General features: G+C 39.5%; 1 protein-coding gene across 6 annotated transcripts in view; it reads right to left on the reverse strand.

The window, feature by feature from the left end:
• Positions 1-20,906, reverse strand: part of FAM120C (family with sequence similarity 120 member C) — a 145,518-nt gene that overhangs the window by 75,801 nt on the left and 48,811 nt on the right. For all 6 annotated transcript variants that reach the window (XR_009735064.1, XR_009735065.1, XM_061410239.1 and 3 more), the window contains exons 4-6: positions 16,146-16,274; positions 803-902; positions 157-233 (exon numbers count right to left, since the gene is read on the reverse strand). Coding sequence is in view for 4 of the 6 variants with exons in the window: in XM_061410239.1 (XP_061266223.1) it covers positions 157-233; positions 803-902; positions 16,146-16,274 (306 nt within the window). In the remaining 2 variants the exon portion in view is untranslated. The remainder of the gene's footprint in view (positions 1-156; positions 234-802; positions 903-16,145; positions 16,275-20,906) is intronic.

Here is a 20,906-nt window from a genome sequence, read left to right on the forward strand (position 1 = left end):
CCAGCCTCAAGTTGAGAACGTGACATAGGTATATACAACCTTGACATTCTGATAATACTGAATCACCCGAACTCCTTAACTCAAGATTATAAAAATTAGGAAACAATCTTAGTCTAATGCTATCAAATGGTCTCAAGCTTCTTAAAAGATACTTACCATCGGCTTCCCAGCAGAGAGAGTGCCCATTTGATTTCGTGGAATGGGAGGATTTCCAAGGCGATTATTTCGAAAACCTGAAGCAAAGAGAAAGCGCTATCTCCTTTAGTCAATCCTAATAATTCTACTCTGTTACATTCTGGTAACCTCATATCATCTGAGAAATTATTATGAATATATGAGTTACAATTTATTGAACAGCTACTACAAGCTACACTAAGAACCTTACATAAAATTATTTCTTCTGATAACAACTCTATTAAGGAGGTATCATGAACCACATTTCATGTAAATGTGACTTGCAAAGATCACACAGTGAGTACATAACAGAGGTAGAATTCAAATTCAGGCCTGACCCCCACAGACGGGGCAATTTTACATATACCAGGCCACAACAGAGATTAGCACCAGAAGAAGCCCAAGCTAAGGAAATGGCATTGGATCCCATCTATAAATTCAAGAAATGAGGGCCCCGTTTCATGTCACCTCTCTTATTACATGGAAATCAAAAGGCAAATGTCTATCAAATAGGAATAACTTCTAGGAGGGTGCAATACAAATAAGTGATTACACTCTGTCCCAGGAGTTCTGAGAGACTCAGTTTCTTCTACATAAAGAGCAGCCCGGGGTCAAATGGAAGCCTTACCTAGAAAGGAGGGCCCCACTGGCAGTGAAGAGAGTTTGGTTGTAACTGAATAGTACTCAACTGCTTTCTTGAATCGTTCTATTTTATCTTCTGTCCTGGACTGGATATAGGAATATCAGATGTTCAGAAGGAGAAATAACATGAGTGTGCCTTTTTCATGCAATTTATAATTTGAGATTCAAAATAGTCACAGAAATAAAATGTTTCAAGAAACCCAAGAGAGCAATTTTTTTTTTATACTGCAGAAAAGATTAGGTTAGGGAGAGAGTATTATAGAACATTAAAGCTCAAATACTTAAAAAAATTGTTTAAAAAGTTTACTTACATTTTGTGCTATTCTAAAATTCTTACATGATCATTAGAAAAAATACATAAAGATAGAAAAAAACTACACGGTACCATCACCCAAAGGTATTTTGATGTGTTTCCTTCCACTGATTTTTAAAATTCATTTTTTTGGGGGTTGAAGTACAGCTAGTCTATTTTAATACATTTCTGTAATAGCTTATGGAAAAACTCAAACAAACTTTTTGACCAACCTAACATTTATTTTTTTCCTATAGTTGATACCATACTCTATGTAAAATTTCATGTCTTGCTTTTATTATAGTACAAGATAATTTTGAATGGCTGAATATCTTATCATTGTAAGTGTATCATAAATTATTTAACTACTTCTCTAATACCCAATGTCTCACTTATTTCTCACATTTGGCTATTATAAGTTACACAACAAAGAACATATATGTACATAAAAGTTTTTCTGGATTTCAAATTATGTCCTTAGGAAAATGTCCCCAGAGTGGAATTACTGGTTCAAAAAGTATGAACATTACAACCAAAACCACTTAAACATACAGAAAATCCATAATGTGAAATCACTATATATCCTCCAGAATGGTTAAAATTTAAGATTATAAATATCTAGCCCTGGCAAGGATATGGACTGACTGGAAGTCTAATACACTGCTTGTAGGAATATACATAGGTAGAGCTGAGAAAACAGTTTGGGAGTTTCTTATTATGCTAAACATATATTTGCCATATGGCACAGCAATCCTACTCTTAAGTATTTATCCAGGAAAAATAAGTACATATGTCTACCAAAAATATAAACAAGAATACTAACAACAGCTTTATTTAATAGCACCAAACTAGAAATAATTCTATCAACAGAAGAATGGATAAATTATGATATATACATATGATAAAAAAACTGTACAGTAATAAAGAACAAAGGACTGATATATGCAACAATATGGACTAATCTCAGACATAATAATGAGTGAAAGGAGAAGCAGACAAAAGAGTACATATGCACAAGTGCACTCATCTCACACACTAGTAAAGTAATGCTCAAAATTCTCCAAGCCAGGCTTCAACAGTATGTGAACCATGAACTTCTAGATGGTCAAGGTGGATTTAGACAAGGCAGAGGAAGCAGAGATCAAATTGCCAACATCTGTTGGATCATCAAAAGAGTTCCAGAAAAATATCAACTTCTGCTTTATTGACTATGCCAAAGCCTTTGATTGTGTGGACCACATCAAACTCTGGAAAATTCTTAAAGAGATAGGAATACCAGACCACCTGACCTGCCTCTTGAGAAATCTGTATGCAGGTCAGGAAGCAACAGTTAGAACTGGACATGGAACAACAGACTGGTTCCAAATAGGAAAAGGAGTACGTCAAGGCTGTATACTGTCACCCTACTTATTTAACTTAAATGCAGAGTACATCATGAGAAACACTGGGCTGGATGAAGCACAAGCTGTAATCAAGATTTCCGGTAGAAATATCAATAACCTCAGATATGCAGATGACAACACACTCATGGCAGAAAGCAAAGAAGAACTAAAGAGTCTCTTGATGAAAGTGAAAGAGGAGAGTTAAAAGGTTGGCTTGAAACTCAACATTCAGAAAACTAAGATCATGGCATCTGGTCCCATCACTTCATGGCAAATAGATGGGGAAACAATGGAAACAGTGATAGACTTTATTTTCTTGGGCTCCAAAATCACTGCAGATGGTGACTACAGCCATGACATTAAAGGACGCTTGCTCTTTGGAAGAAAAGTTATGACCAACCTAGACAGCATATTATAAAGCAGAGACATTACTTTGCCAACAAAATTCCGTCTAGTCAAAGCTATGGTTTTTCCAGTGGTCATGTATGGATGTGAGAGTTGGACTATAAAGAAAGCTGAGCACCGAAGAATCGATGCTTTTGAACTGTGGTGTTGGAGCAGACTCTTGAGAGTCCCTTGGACTGCAAGGAGATCTAACCAGTCCATCCTAAAGGAGATTAGCCCTGAGTGTTCATTGGAAGAACTGATATTGAAGATGAAACTCCAATACTTTGGCCACCTGATGTGAAGAGCTGACTCACTGGAAAAGACCCTGATGCTGGGAAAGACTGAAGGCAGGAGAAGGGGATGACGGAGGATGAAATGGTTGGATGGCATCACCGACTCAATGGACATGAGTTTGAGTAAACTCTGCGAGTTGGCAATGGACAGGGAGGCCTGGCGTGCTGTAGTCCATGGGATTGCAAAGAGTCAGAAATGACTGAGCGACTGAATTGACTGAACTGAAAGTCCAAGTAGAAGTGAAACTTGGGCTTCCCAGGTGGCACTAGTGGTAAAGAACCTGCCTGCCAATGCAGGAAACATAAGAGACCTGGGTTCCATCCCTGGGTTGGGAAGATCTCCTGGAGGAGGGCATGGCAACCCACTTCAGTATTCTTGCCTGGAGAATCTAATGGACAGAGGAGCCTGGCAGGCTACAGTCCACAGGGTCACACAGAGTCAGACACTACTGAAGCGACTTAGCACACATGCACAGAAGTGAAACTTACTTATGGCAATAGAAAATACCACTTATCTCTGTGGGATTGGGGATGATTGAGAAGGGGGTTTTCCGATGTAATTTTAAAATCCTCTTGAATATAATTTATGACCTTTATAATATTTCATCAAATAGAATGTAAGATATTAAAGTCATTTCTAATTATAAATAATGTTCTAATAAGCATATTTTTACATGTTTCTTAGGTTATTTCATAGGAGATATTTTTAGAAGTGGAATTACTAGGTCAAAGGATATAGTTATTTTCATAGACTCTTGACACATGATATAAACCTCTTTCAGATGCAGATGTCTCAAGTTATACTCTCATCATCAATGCATGTGTGCTAAGTAACAGAGAAGCCTGGTGGGCTACAGTCCATGGGGTTGCAAAGAGTTGGAGATGACTAACCGACTAAACCACCAGGCACACAAATACAGATATTAAGATGTCTAGGTCATCTAGCCTCATTTTAGACACACAAGCCATACACAGAACCTTCCTTAATATCTCTACCTCTGTACCCTCATCCCTTCCACAAAGTGACCAATGTAACCAGTTTGGTATGTGTCCTGTCATAACTTTTGCTGTTTATACACACACACACATATGTAAATAAATACAGCTTTGTTTTTTTTTTTTTCACATAAGTGGAATTGTATATTGTTTTTCAAATTGCCTTTTGCACTTAACAGTATGTCTTATAAATTATTATGTGTCAGTGAGTATACATCTATGACCCAATACCCTGAAATACTGAATCACACGTACTTCCCTCACTGTCCCACTCTGCTCTGTTTCCCGAAAGCTAAACATTTACTTTTCCTTCAAGGGGCACCAATTCTATGAAATCTTTCATTCTATGAAAACTTTATTGTTTTTTCCTTTGTTGTACTTATTTATTTGCTTCAACCTTCCCCATTAACCTCAAGTTCTATGAGGACAAAGAATGGTTTATTCATACTGACATTCTGCTAACATGGGACTTATCTATAGAAGTTTACTCAATATTTTACATATGATCATATTTAATTAAGCCCTACCATTTTCTTTTTGTTTTACATATTTATTTTTTAATTAATTAATTTTTTCAGCTGCACTGGTCTTCATTGCTGCACGGACATTCCCTAGTTGTGGAGTGCAAGTTTCTCATTGTGGTGACTAATCTTGTTGCAGAGCACAGGCTCTAGAGTGCGAGGGCTTCAGTAGTTGTGGCACATGGGCTTAGTTGCCCTGTGGTATGTGGAATCTTGCTGAACCAGGGATTGAACCCATGTCCCCTGTGTTAGCAGGTGGATTCTTAATCACTGGACCACCATGGAAGCCCCTAACCTCTTCATTAATAGATCCACAGAGGCCACAAGTAGCAGAGTAGAAATTCATAATTTGATGCTGTTACCTAGCAGATTTTGTATGTTTTTTTAAAACAGTTCTGATAATTCTATAACTGTTAAAAATATTTGTGAAAATTATGTAGCAATAATGAAGAATGGTTTAAGACATAATGTTCAGTGGAAAAAGCAAGTTAAAGATGACTACACTGAGCTGACTACCACATTAGACATATAAAGAGGACTAGGAAATATTGTAAAACATTTAGGATGGAATTAGAAGCAAAGTCACTATTAAACAATTTTATTTTGTTTAGTCAAAGGGGGATTCTTGTTATTAAGTTACAAAGGCAAGCAAAAGCTATAACAGTAAAAATATTCAACACTCAATTGAGCATGTACAAAAATTTTCCTCCATTTACAAACAATGGAATATTGTTGTTGCTGTTGAGTCTCTAAGTCATGTCTGAGTCTGCAATCCCATGGACTGCAGCATGCCAGGTTCCTCGGTCCTCTACTATCTCCAGGAGTTTGCTCAAATTCATGTCCATTGAGTTGCTGATGCTATCTAACCATCTCATCCTCTGCCACCTCTGTCTCATTTTGCCTTCAATCTTTCCCAGCATCAGGGTCTTTTCCAATGAGTTGTCTCTTTGCATCAGGTTTCAGTAACACTCCTTCCAATGAATAATCAGGGTTGATTTCCTTTTGGATTGACAGGTTTGATCTCCTTGCAGTCCAAAGGACTCTCAAGAGTATTCTCCAACACCACAATTCAAAAGCATCAATTCTTCGGTACTCAGCTTTATTTGTGGTCCAACTCTCAAATCCGTATATGACTACTGGAAACATACCTTTGACTATAGAGACCTTTGTCTACAAAGTGATGTCTCTGGTTTTTAATTTGCTGTCTAGGTTGGTCATAGCTTTCCTTCCAAGGAGTAAGTGTCTTTTAATTTCATGGCTGCAATCACTGTCCATAGTGATTTTGGAGCCCAAGGAAATAAAATCTGTCACTGCTTCCACTTTTCCCCCTTACATTTGCCATGAAGTGATGGGACCAGATACCATGATCTTAGTTCTTTAATGCTGAGTTTCAAGCCAGTTTTTTCACTCTCCTCTTTCACCCTCATCAAGAGGTTCTTCAGTTCCTCTTCACTTTCTGCTACTGGAGTGGTATCATCTGCATATCTGAGGTTATTGATATTTCTCCCAGCAATCTTGGTTCCAGCTTATAATTCATCCAGCCCACATTTTGCATGATGCTTTGCATATAATTAAATAAGCAGAGTGACAATATATAGCCTTGTTGTACTCCTTTCCCAATTTTGAACCAGTCAGTTGTTCCATGTTTGTTTCTAACTGTTGCTTCTTGCTTTCTTAGTTGCTCAGTCAGGTCCAACTGTTTGCAACCGTTTGAACTGACTGTAGCCCACCAGGCTCCTCTGTCCATGAGATTTTTCAGGCAAGAATATTGGAGTGGGTTGCATTTCCTCCTCCAGGGGATCTTCCGAACCCAGGGACTGAACCCATGTCTCTTGCATCTCCTGCATTGCAGGCGGATTCTTTACTGGCTGAGCCACCAGGGAAGTCCCAAGTACACTGGAAATGGGTGCCATTTCCTCCTCCAGGGGATCTTCCCTACCCAGAGATCAAACCCGTGTCTCTTACCTGCATACAAATTTCTCAGGAGACAGGTAAGGTCGTCTGGTACTTTCATCTCTTTAAGAATTTTCCAGTTTGTTGTGATCTACATAGTCAAGGCTTTAGCATAGTCAGTGAAGCGGACTATGCTAGATTTTTTTTTTCTGGAGCTTCTTTGCTCTCTCCACGATCCAATTAATGTTGGCAATTTGATCTCTGGCTCCTCTCCCTCTTTGAAACCCAGCTTATACATGTGGAAGTTATTGGTTCCTGTACTGTTGAAGCCTGCTGCTGCTGCTGCTGAGTCGCTTCAGTTGTGTCCAACTCTGTGTGACCCTATAGACAGAAGCCCACCAGGCTCCCCCTTCCCTGGGATTCTCCAGGCAAGAACACTGGAATGGGTTGCCATTTCCTTCTCTAATGTAGGAAAGTGAAAAGTGAAAGTGAAGTCACTCAATCGTGCCCGACTCCTTGCAACCCTGTGGACTGCAGCCTACCAGGCTCCTCTGTCCATGGGATTTTCCCAGGCTAGCTTGAAGGATTTTAAGTATTACCTTGCTAGCATGTGAAATGAGCATGACTGTATGGTAGTTTGAACACTCTTTGGCATTGCCTTTCTTTGGGATTGGAATGAAACTGATATTTCCAGTCCTATGGGCACAGCTGAGTTTTCCAAATTTGCTGGCACACTGAGTGCAGCACTTTAAATAGCATCATCTTTTAGGATTTTAAATAGCTCAGCTGGAATTTTGTCACCTCCACTAGCTTTGTTCACAATAATGCTTCCTAAAGCCCACTTGACTTCATATTCCAGGATGTCTGGTTCTAGGTGAGTGACCACACCATTGTGATTATCCAGGTCATTAAGACCTTTTTTGTATAGTTGTTTTGTGTATTTTTTCCACCTCTTCTTAATCTGTTAAGTCCTTGCCGTTTCTGTCTTTATCATGGCCATCCTTGCATGAAATATTCCCTCAATATCTCCAATTTTCTTGTAGAGATCTCTAGTCTTTCCTATTCTATTGTTTTCCTCTATTTCTTTGCATTGTTCATTTAAGAAGGTCTTCTTATCTCTCCCTGCTATTCTCTGGAGCTCTGCATTCAGATGGGTATCTTTCCCTTTCTCCCTTGCCTATCACATCACTTCTTTCTTCAGCTATTTGTAAAGTCTCCTCAGACAACCACTTTGCCTTCTTGCATTTCTTTTTCTTTGAGACACTTTGGTCACTGCCTCCTGTAAAACGTTATGAACCTCCATCCATAGTTCTTCAGGCACTCTGTCTACCAGATTTAATCCCTTGAATCTATTTACCACCTCCACTGTATAATCATAAGGAATTTGATTTAGGTCATACCTGAATGGGCCTAGTGGTTTTCCCTACTCTCTTGAATTTAAGTCTGAATTTTGCAATAAGGAGCTCATGATCTGAGCCACAGTCATCTCCAGGTCTTGTTTTTGCTGACTGTATAGACTTTCTCCATCTTTAGCTGCAAAGAACATAATCAGTCTGATTTTGGTTTTGACCACCTGGTGATGTCCACATGCAGAGTTATCTCTTGGGTTGTTGGAAAAGGGTGTTTGCTATAACCATCATCTTCTGGTGTCATATATTTTTGCCTTTTCATATTGTTCATGGAGTTCTTCAAGCATGAATACTGGAGTGGGTGGACATTTCCTCATCCAGTGGACCACGTCAATCTTGGGTGGCCATGCACAGCAAGGCTTACAGCTTCACTGAGTTATACAAGCCCCTTTGCCATTACAAGGCTGTGATTCATGAAAGGGACAACAGAATATTATTCAATGTTAAAAAAGGAAGGTTATTCTGACACATCCTACAACATGGAAAAATCTTAAGTACATTACGTTAAGTGAAATCAGCCCATTGCAAATGGGCATGCAAGCAGGCTCAGTCATGTCCGACTCTTTGCAACCCCATGGGCTATAGCCCCATCAGGCTCCTCTGTTCATCCAGGCAAGAATACTGGAGTGGGTTGCCATTCCTTTCTCAAGGGGATCTTCCTCACCCAGGGACTGAAGCTGTGTCTCTTGTGCCTATTGCACTGAAGGCAGATTCTTTACCACTAAGCCACTGGGAATTTCCTATATATAGTATAATTCCACTTATATGAAGTATGTAGAGTAGTCAAAATCAGAGATCAAAAGTAGAATAGGCAGAGAGGGAGGAGAGAATGGGGACTTATCTTTTAATGGTTGTAGATTTTCAGTTTTACAAGATAATAAGAGTTATAGGGATGAATGATGGTGATGGTTACACAATATTATGAATGTATTAATACCACTGAACATATATTTACAATGTTTAAGATGGTAAATTTTATATGCATTTTTATCACAATAAAAAATCAGCAGGAAAATGTATTCTCCATTTAAACAGTATTCCCTGCTTAATAAATACTAGGATCTCTCTCTACCAAACATGGCAACTTCTTTTTTTGTGGGTCAATCTCTTCATAATTGTCTCATACAAACAGCTGAAACTGCAACGCAAAGTAACAAAGTGAACAGGTAAATCTGTCATAAAGTCAGGATTTCCCAAAGTAAAGACACATGATGGAAAATGGCTCACATTATGCTAGAAGTCACAGACCAATGAGGATCTGTTACAGTTAGTCTTCAACAATGATGTAAGAGAGAATTATGAAAGATCATGGCAGGAAAGGCACTTGAAAAAAGAATGATTTGAATATCAAAAGAATGTAAATCCTTTAAGAAAATATAACCCAAGTATGCTTTTTATTAAAACAAACCCAGCACTTAAATCATGCTAGAAAGTTAAACGTGACCTAGTGGGTATGAGAGCTATCAGAAAATTTTGTTTGGTAAACTTATTCTTTATTCATGTAAAAACTTTTTAGCTGTTGTTCAGTTGCTCAGTCATGTCCAACTTTCTGTGACCCCATAGACTGCAGAATGCCAGGCTCCCCTGTCTTTCACCATCTCCCGGAACTTGCTCAAACTCATGTCCGTTGAGTCGGTGATGTCATTCAACCATCTCATCCTCTGTCGTCTCCTTCTCCTCCCATCTTCAATCTTTCTCAGCATCAGAGTCTTTTCCAATGAGTCAGTTGATCTTATCACGTGGCCAAAGTATTGGAGGTTCAGCATCAGTCCTTCCAAAGAATATTCAGGACTGATCTCCTTTAGAATGGACTGGTTGGATCTCCTTGCAGTCCAAGGGACTCTCAAGAGTCTTCTCCAACACTACAGTTAAAAAGCATCAATTCTTTGGCACTCAGCTTTCTTTATACTCCAACTCTCACATCCATACATGACCACTGGAAAAACCACAGCTTTGACTACACGGACCTTTGTCGACAAAGGCATGTCTCTGCTTCTTAATATGCTGTCTAACTTGGTCATAACTTTTCTTCCAAGGAGCTAGTGTCTTCTAATTTAATGGCTGCAGTCACCATCTGTGGTGATTTTGGAGCCCCCCCCAAAAAAAGTCGGTCACTATATCCACTGTTTCTCCATCTGTTTGCCATAAAGTGATGGGACCAGATGCCATGACCTTAAGTTTTCTGAATGTTGAGTTTTAAGCCAACTTTTTCACTCTCCTCTTTCACTTCCATCAAGAGGCACTTTAGTTCTTCTTCACTTTTTGCCATAAGGGTGGTGTCATCTGCATATCTGAGGCTATTGATATTTCTCTTGGTAATCTTGATTCCAGCTTGTGCTTCATCTTGCCCAACGTTTCTCGCGATGTGCTCTGCATATAAGTTGAATAAGCAGGGTGACAATATACAGCCTTGACGTACTCCTTTCCTGATTTGGAACCAGTCTGTTGTTCCATGTCCAGTTCTAACTGTTGCATCTTGACCTGCACAAATTTCTCAGGAGGCAGATCAGGTGATCTGGTATTCCCATCCCTTTAGGAATTTTCCACAGTTTGTTGTGATCCATACAGTCAAAGGCTTTGGCATATTCAATAAAGCAGAAATAGATGTTTTTCTGGAACTCTCTTGCTTGTTTGATGATCCAAAGGATGCTGGCAATTTGATCTCTGGTTCCTCTGACTTTTCTTGAACATCTGGAAGTTCACGGTTCATGTACTGTTAAGGTCTGGCTTGGAGAATTTTGAGCATTACTTTACTAGCATGTGAGGTGAGTGCAACTTTGAGGTAGTTTGAGCATTCTTTGGCATTGCCTTTCTTTGGGATGGGAATGAAAACTGACGTTTTCAAGTCCTACGGCCACTGCGGAGCTTTCCAAATTTGCTGGCATATTGAGTACAGAACTTTCACAGTATCATCTTTTAGGATTTGAAATAGCTCAACTGGAATTCCATCACCTCCATTAGCTCTGTTCATAGTGATGCTTCCTAAGGCCCACTTGACTTTGCATTCCAGGATGTCTGGCTCTAGGTGAGTGATCACACCATTGTGATTATCTGGGTCATGAAGATCTTTTCTGTATAGTTCTTCTGTGTATTCTTCCCACCTCTTCTTAATATCTTCTGCTTCTGTTAGGTCCATACCATTTCTGTCCTTTATTGAGCCCATCTTTGCAAGAAATGTTCCCTTGGTATCTCTAATTTTCTTGAAGAGATCTCTAGTCTTTCCTATTCCATTGTTTTCTACTATTTCTTTGCACTGATCACTGAGGAAGGCTTTCTTATCTCTCCTTGTTATTCTTTGGAACTCTGCATTCAGAAGGGCATATCTTTCCTTTTCTGCTTTGCCTTTTGCTTCTTTTCTTTTCTCGGCTATTTGTAAGGCCTCCTCAGACAACCATTTTGCCGGTTTGCATTTCTTTTTCTTGGGGATGATCTTGATCACTGCCTCCTATACAATGTCATGGATCTCCGTCCATAGTTCTTCAGGCACTCTGTCTGTCAGATTGAATCCCTTGCATCTATTTGTCACTTCCACTGTATTGTCCTAAGGGATTTCTGAAAGAGATGGGAATACCAGACCACCTGACCTGCCTCTTGAGAAACCTATATGCAGGTCAGGAAGCAATAGTTAGAACTGGACATGGAACAACAGATTGGTTCCAAATAGGAAAAGGAGTACATCAAGGCTGTATATTGTCACCCTGCTTGTTTAATTTATACGCAGAGTACATCATGAGAAACGCTGGGCTGGAAGAAGCACAAGCTGGAATCAAGATTGCCGGGAGAAAGATGAATAACCTCAGATATGCAGATGAAACCACCGTTATGGCAGAAAGTGAAGAGGAACTAAAAAGCCTCTTGATGAAAGTGAAAGAGGAGAGTGAACAGTTGGCTTAAAGCTCAACATTCAGAAAACAAAGATCATGGCATCTGGTCGCATCACTTCATGGGAAATAGATAGCAAAACAGTGGAAACAGTGTCAGACTTTATTTTTCTGAGCTCGAAAATCACTGCAGATGGTGATTGCAGCCATGAAATTAAAAGACGCTTACTCCTTGGAAGGAAAGTTAAGACCAACCTAGATAGCATATTGAAATGCAGAGACATTACTTTGCCAACAAAGGTCCGTCTAGTCAAGGCTATGGTTTTTACAGTAGTCATGTATGGATGTGAGAGTTGGACTGTGAAGAAAGCTGACCGGCGAAGAATTGATGCTTTTGAACTGTGGTTTTGGAGAAGTCTGTTGAGCGTCCCTTGGACTGCAAGGAGATCTAACCAGTCTATTCTAAAGGTGATCAGTCCTCTGTGTTCTTTGGAAGGACTGATGCTGAGGCTGAAACTCCAATACTTTGGCCACCTGATGTGGAAAACGAAATCATTTGAAAAGACCCTGATGCTGGGAAAGATGAAGAGCAGGAGGAGAAGGGGACAACAGAGGATGGGATGGCTGGATGGCATCACCCACTCGATGGACATGAGTTTGAGTAAACTCTGGGAGTTGGTGATGGACAGGGAGGCCTGGTGTGCTGCGATTCATGGGGTCGCAAAGAGTCAGACACGACTGAACAACTAAACTGAACTGAACTGATACCTGAATGGTCTAGTGGTTTTCTGAATTTGGCAATAAGGAATTCATGATCTGAGCCATAGTCTTTTCCCAGTCTTATTTCTGCTGACTGTATAGAGCTTCTCCTTCTTTGGCTGCAAAGAATATAATCAGTCTGATTTCGATATTGACCATCTGGTGATATTCACGTGCAGAGTCTTCTCTTGTGTTGTTGGAAGAGGGTGTTTGATATGACCAGCACATTCTCTTGGCCAAACTCTGTTAGCCTTTGCCATGCTTCACTCTGTACTCCAAGGTCAAATTTGCCCATTATTCCAGGTATTTCTTGACTTCCTCCTTTTGCATTCCAGTCCCCTATAATGAAAAGGACATCTTTTTTGGGTGTTAGTACTAGAAGGTCTTGTAGGTCTTCATAGAACCATTCAGCTTCAGCTTCTTCAGCATTACTGGTCGAGGCACAGACTTGGATTACTGTCATATTGAATGGTTTGCCTTGAAAACGAACAGAGATCATTCTGTCGTTTTTGAGATTGCATCCAAGTACTGCATTTTGGACTCTTTTGTTGACCATGATGGCTATTCCATTTCTTCTAAGGGATTCCTGCCCACAGTAGTAGATAATATGGTTATCTGAGTTAAATTAACCCATTCCAGTCCATTTTAGTTCGCTGATTCCTAGAATGTCGACATTTACTCTTGCCATCTCCTGTTTGACCACTTCCAATTTGTCTTGTTTCATTGACCTAACATTCCAGGTTACTATGTAATATTGCTCTTTATAGCATTGGACTTTACTTCCATCACCAGTCACATCCACAACTGGGTGTTTTTGCTTTGACTCCATTTCTTCATTCTTTCTGGAATCATTTCACCACTGATCTCCAGTAGCATACTGGGCACCTACTGACCTGGGGAGTTCATCTTTCAGTGTCCTGTCTTTTTGCCTTTTCATACTGTTCATACTGTTCATGAGGTTCTCAAGGGAAGAATAAAAGAATAAAGCCCAGAGATAAATCCACGCACCTATGGACACCTTATCTTTGACAAAGGAGGTAAAAATATACAATGGGGAAAAGCGATCTCTTTAACAAGTGGTGCTGGGAAAACTGGTCAACCACTTGTAAAAGAATCAAACTAGAACACTTTCTAATACCATACACAAAAATAAACTCAAAGTGGATTAAAGATCTAAACCTAAGACCAGAAACTATAAAACTCCTAGAAGACAACATAGGCAAAACACACTCTGACATAAATCACAGCAGGATCCTCTATGACCCACCTCCCAGAATATTAGAAATAAAAGCAAAAATAGACAAATGGGACCTAATTAAAGTTAAAAGCTTTTTCACAACAAAGGAAACTATAAGCAAGGTGAAAAGACAGCTTTCAGAATGGGAGAAAATAATAGCAAACGAAGCAACTGACAAAGAATTAATCTCAAAAATATTCAAGCAGCTCCTTCAGCTCAATTCCAGAAAAATAAATGACCCAATCAAAAAATGGGCCAAAGAACTAAACAGACATTTCTCCAAAGAAGACATACAGATGGCTAACAAACACATGAAAAGATGCTCAACATCATTCATTATCAGAGAAATGCAAATCAAAACCACAATGAGGTGCCATCTCACACTGGTCAGAATGGCTGCTATCCTAAAATCTACAAACAGTAAATGCTGGAGAGGGTGTGAAGAAAAGGGAACCCTCTTAGACTGTTGGTAGGAATGCAAACTTGTACAGCCACTATGGAGAACAGTGTAGAGATTCCTTAAAAAAACTGTAAATAGAACTGCCATATGACCCAGCAATCCCACTGCTGGGTAGGCATACACACTGAGTAAACCAGAATTGAAAGAGACACATGTACCCCAATGTTCATCGCAGCACTGTTTATAATAGCCAGGACACGGAAGCAACCTAGATGTCCATCAGCAGACGAATGGATAAGAAAGCTGCGGTACATATACACAATGGAATATTACTCAGCTGTTAAAAGGAACACATCTGAATCGGTTCTAATGAGGTGGATGAAACTGGAGCCGATTATACAGAGTGAAGCAAGTCAGAAAGAAAAACACCAATACAGTATATTAATGCATATATATAGAATTTAGAAAGATGGCAATGATGACCCTATATGCGAGACAGCAAAAGAGACACAGATGTATAGAACAGTCTTTTGGACACTGTGGGAGAAGGTGAAGGTGGGATGATTTGAGAGAATAGCATTGAAATATGTATATTATCATATGTGAAACAGATCACCAGTCCAGGTTTGATGCATGAGATAGGGTGCTCAGGGCTGGTGCACTGGGATGACTCAGAGGGATGGGATTAGGAGGGAGGTGGGAGGGGGGTTCAGGATGGGAAACAGATGTACACCGATGGCTGATTCATGTCAGTATATAGCAAAAACCACTACAATACTGTAAAGTAATCAGTCTCCAATTAAAATAAATAAATTTAAAAAAATGAAAAAAATAAAGTTTAAGTTAAACATACACTTACCATATGACCCAGAATTTCCATTGCTAGGTATTACAGTAGGGAAATGAAAACGTATTCATACAAAAACTTGTACAGAAATGTTTATAGAAGCTGTATTTGAACCACCAAAAATTGGAAACAACTGAAATATTCTCTAGGGGTGAAAGCATAAAGAAAATGACATAGAGTGACACAATAGATACTATGGCAATAAAAAGGAACGAATTATCTATAGATGCAACATTCAACAACTTAAAACAATCTCAAAGGCATTATTTTGCATGAAAAATGCCATTCTTAAAAGATTACACACTCTATAATTCCATTCACATACTATTCTCTAAAAGATATAAGTATGACAGAGAATAGACTGGTAGTTTCCAGGGATTAGGGATGAGTTTGGGTGTAATTATGAAGGGACAGCATGAGAAATTTCAGGGAAGGTTCAACTGTTCTGATCCTGATTGTGATATTGGCTACACAAATCTATACATGTTTTAAAAATCCATATAACCATACAAGTCAGTTTTATTGACTTTTAAATTTAAAATAGAACTGAAAAACCCAGAGGATAAGTATAAATGAAATTGTCAAAAATAAAACTAACTTATTTTCCTAACTTTTAGTTTCATTTCACAAGATAAAATCCTAGGTGAGCCCTTTTTTCACTATTAATAATGAAACACTGTTGTTTCATATGGACATACTTAAGTAGCCTTTTTCAGCACTCATTTTACTCCAATAAGCAAGACCTCCTTTATATTAAAATATACACTGAAAAAAAAGAGAGGGATATATGCCAGAGTGATAACTATGGCAAGTTGTTTCTGGGTAATGAGAGTATAAGTGACATTTTCTAAATTCTGTAGAATGAGTTCATATAACTTTAATAATCAGTAGAAAAAAGGTAAAAAAAAAATGCTTTAAATCCAGGCCTAGTGATGTTTTCTAAAAGAAACTTTGGGGCTCTAGTCTGTAAGAAGGGAGAAGATAAGCACCTAGGAGGAGAGAAGGCAGGCAGCACAAAAATGATCAAATCTGCTGGTGCTACTTGTGAAGTAAGAAAACTGGCCATTCTTAGGAAGGTGAAGGCTAGCTTACCTGAGACTGTTTGAAAACATCCTTCCCAACCACATCCAGGTTTGAGGGGTCTTTGATGGAACTAACATACTCAGAAACAGCTTTGATTACCACATCACAGGGAGGAAGAACCAGCTGATGAGCTCTGACCTAGAAGCAGATAAGCAAAGCACATTGATGTCTAAGATGGATCATTAAGGAAAAAGGTGAGACAGGGGTGAGATACAGAATTCAAATTCAGTAAATCCACTGAGAGATAGTTATCATCTTTTCTTTAAATTAATTTCCCCCTAATTTTTAGTACAGAACACTTGGAATCAAGATTAAAAAGGATAAAGGAAGAAAAAAAAACCATATCAGCATAATCCCACACCAAAGATTACTGTTTTATTGCACTATCATAATTAATCATGATAAATTGTCATGATACATTTTAGCTGTTTCCAAACTTCTGCTATTAAAGGTAATGTATGAATCATGTTTAGATCCTGATTTGAAGTAACCACAAAAAAGCTTTTGTAAGACAAGCAGGAAAATCTAAAAATGGATTAGATATTAAGATGATATCAAGAAATTATCATTAATTTTCTTAGGAGTAATAATGGCATTGTGCCTGTGTAAGAAAATGCTCATGTTTTACAGATGCATATCAAAGAACATGAGAGTGAAATAACTTGAGGACTGGCATCTGTTTTAAAATATATGAGTAAGAGCAACAACAACAACAAAAACTCAAGCAACCATGGCCACATGTTAACAACTACTGGCTATGGAAGTTATTACAGTGACAGCTAACTATATATTACTTTTTCTATTTTTGTGGTGCTTGAAAATTTAAAATGTTATGGTGAAATGTAGGTATGACTTGTTGTCCACCTTCCAATTATCTAATTACATGTTTTCTAGAATGATAATTGCTGAGTAAAAGGCTATCAACTTCTTAAAAGCTTTTCAGTTCAGTTTACTTCAGTAGCTCAGTCATGTCCTTGAATACCCATGTCGTGCTTTTGCGACCCCATGGACTGCAGCATGCCAGGCTTTCCTATCCATCACCAACGCCCGGAGCTTACTCAAACTCATGTCCATCAAGTCAGTGATGCCATCCAACCATTTCATCCTCTGTCGTCCACTTCTCCTCCCGCCTTCAATCTTTTCCAGCATCAGTGTCTTCAAATGAGTCAGCTCTTCACATCAGGTGGCCAAAGTATTGGAGCTTCAGGTTCACCATCAGTCCTTCCAATGAATATTCAGGACTGATTTCCTTTAGTTTGATCTCCTTTCTGTCCAAGGGACTCTCAAGAGTCTTCTCCAACACCACAGTTCAAAAGCATCAATTCTTTGGCACTCAGCTTTCTTTATGGTGCAACTCTTACATCCATACATGACTACTGGAAAAACCATAGCTTTGACTAGATGGACCTTTGTCGGCAAAGTAATGCCTCTGCTTTCTAATATGCTGTCTAGGTTTGTCATAACTTTTCTTTCAAGGAGCAAGCATCTTCTCATTTCATTGCTGCAGGCACCGTCTGCAGTGATTTTGGAGCCCAAGAAAATAGTCTGTCATGTTTCCATTGTTTCCCCATCTATTAGCCATGAAGTAATGGGACCGGATGCCATTATTTTAGTTTTTTGAATGTTGAGTTTTAAGCCAGCTTTTTCACTCTCGTCGTTCACTTTCAAAGAGGCTCTTTAGCGCCTCTTTGCTTTCTGCCATACAGGTGATGTCATCTGCATATCTGAGGTTATTGATATTTCTCCCGGCAATCTTGATTCCAGCTGTGCTTCTTCCAGCCCAGCGTTTCTCATGATGTACTCTGCATTTAAGTTAAATAAGCAGGGTGACAATATACAGACTTGATGTACTCCTTTTCCTATTTGGAACCAGTCTGTTGTTCCATGTCCAGTTCTAACTGTTGCTTCCTGACCTGCATACAGGTTTCTCAAGAGGCAGGTCAGGTGGTCTGGTATTCCCATCTCTTTCAGAATTTTCCACAGTTTATTGTGATCCACACAGTCAAAGGCTTTGGCATAGTCAATAAAGCAGAACTAGTTGTTTTTCTGGAACTCTCTTGCTTTTTTGATGACCCAGTGGATGTTGGCAATTTGATCAGAGCTGTACAAGAGGGCCAGACAGCATAGGGCTTTGTAGGCCATGGTAAAGATTAGGTGAGTGATATGAAGAGCCATTAGAGAATTTTAAAAAGAGAAGTGACATGATTTTAGTCAGTTTTTAAAATGACTCTGGCTGTTGTACTGGGAATAGATTTGGGGCTGGGGGTGAGAGGTATTGGGACATGAAATAGTGAAAGCAGAAGACCAATAGTTAGTAAAGTGGTATAATAATCCAGGCAAGAATGATGGCTTGCCCAAGGTAGTAGCTATGAAAATGGTGAGAAGTGGATATATTTTGAAGGAAGAACTGATAGTATTTCCTGACCAGAGGAGAGGTGGAGCATGAGTAAGAGAGAAGTCAAGGATGACGTCAAGCCTTTCAGACTGAGCAACTAGAAGGATGAAGTTGCTGTTAATGAAAATTAGGGAAGGCTGTGGAAAGGAACAGGTTTAGGGGAAAGATCAGGAGTTTCCATTTGGATGTGTTTCTTTGACATGTTTAATAGGCCATTAGATATTGGGAGCTAGAGTTCAAATGCGAGATCAAAGCTGGAGACATATATTTAGGAGTCATTAATGGACATATAGTATTTAAAGTCATGACCCCAGATGAGATCAATCACCAAGGCAGTGTGTGTGGATAGAAGAGAGAAAGGACTGAAGATAGAACTCTGGGACACTCCAAAGTTAAGTACATAAGACAAGGAAACAGCAAAGGAGATAGAAGCAGCAGCCAGTGAAGTAGGTAGGATTACAAGAGAATAGGGTCCTTAAAGCCAAGTGAATAACATGTTCTCAGAGAGTGAGCAAGTGGGTCATATACTGCTGATTAGTCAAGCAAGATGAAAACTGAGAGCTAGTCATTAGATTTATTAACATCACAGTCACTGGTTACTGTTGAAAGCAATTTCAGCACAGCAAAGTGAAGAGAGAAGAGGGAAAGGGGATAGTAAACAGCTCAAACATAGGCAACTCTCTAGAAGAGTTTGCTAAAAGGGAAGAAGAAATACGGAGCAGTAGCTTGGGTGGAGGGAGTAAAATCAAGAGCAGGCTTTATTTTTACTGATGGATGCATGCTTATGCATCTGATGGGAAAGAGCCAATGAGAGAGGGAAAATGATGTGGGAGAAAGAGGGGAGAACTTCTGAAGTGATGTCCTTAAGTTAGCAAGGAGGCATGGATTCAGCATAAGAGCAGAAGGGCTGGCCTAAGACAGGAACAATAAGTCATCCAAGGCAGGCAGAGCATGCAGGTGAGAAGTTGAAAGGGTGGGACCTGGTGGAAGTTTTGCTCCCATTGCTTCAATTTTCTGAGTGAAATAGGAAGCCAGGTCATGAGCTGAGAATGAGCAAGGAAGGAGAATTAGAGGCTTGAGGAGAGAAGGAAAGATGTGAAATAAGACATCTAGGAGAGTGAAAGGATTAGGGAAGTGTAATACCACCACCAACTTATACTACCACAAGAAGTATATGACAGCACCAGTCTCAACACAGCCTTGACAGGAGTGGGTAGACTAATCTTTCAATATTTTCTAAACTGTTAGGTTAAAAAAAAATCACACTGCTCATTTAATTTGCATCTCTGATCACTAGTGAGGTTTAACACCTGGTCATATTATTGGCCACTCTAGTTCCTCTTTTGTGAATTGTCTGCTTCTTTCCTTTGCTCATTTTTTTATTTACTAGCATATTAGTATTAATATTTTCCTTCATAGGTTTGTATGAATCCTTAAGATAATAAGGGTGTGAGATAGTAGAAAACATATATTGTTCTCTGACCGCAGTTCCTGGCATGCTGCTGCTGCTAAGTTGCTTCAGTCGTGTCCGACTCTGTGCGACCCCACAGACGGCAGCCCACCAGGCTCCCCCATCCCTGGGATTCTCCAGACAAGAACACTGGAGTGGGTTGCCATTTCCTTCTCCAATGCATGAAAGTGAAAAGTGAAAGTGAAGTTGCTCAATCGTGTCCCACTCTTAGCAACCCCATGGACTGCAGCCTACCAGGCTCCTCCATCCATGGGATTTTCCAGGCAAGAGTACTGGAGTGGGTTGCCATTGCCTTCTCCAGTTCCTGGCATAGAGCACCTAAAATCTTTGTAATTTCCTAGGTGGTAAGAGCACTCCTGTGCTCAGGATCCTCCCAGACCTCATCCTATGTATCTCTTCATCTGGCTGTTCATCTGCATCCTTTATCATACCCTTTAATAAACTGATACATGTAAGTATGTATTTCCCTGAGTTCTATGAGGTGCTTTAACAAATTTATTGAACCCGAGAAGGGAGTTGTTGAAACCTCAAAACTATAGCTAGTTGGTTAGTAAGAAGCACAGGTGATAACCTGGGCTTGCACCTGCCATCTGAAAGTGTGTGAGGGGTGGGGCGGTCCTTGGAATTGAGTCCTGAACCTGTGCAATCTGACACTATCTTCAGGTAGTAGTGTTAGAATTCAGTTAAATTGTAGGATACCCAGCTGGTATCACAGAAGATTGTTTGGTGCGGGGAAAACTCACCACATGTTTAGTGACTAGAAGTGTCAAAAGTAAAGTACTCTATGTGACAGTGGTAGTAGTGTGAGAGAGAGGAACACACAGGGAAGAACGACACAGGGGGGGATAACTAGATTTTTCCCTATACAGTAGGTAGAAACTCAGTTTCTCCTTTTCAACCATAA

This window comes from Bos javanicus, chromosome X (assembly GCF_032452875.1).
Source record: "Bos javanicus breed banteng chromosome X, ARS-OSU_banteng_1.0, whole genome shotgun sequence".
In the NCBI taxonomy this organism is placed as follows: Eukaryota; Metazoa; Chordata; class Mammalia; order Artiodactyla; family Bovidae; genus Bos; species Bos javanicus.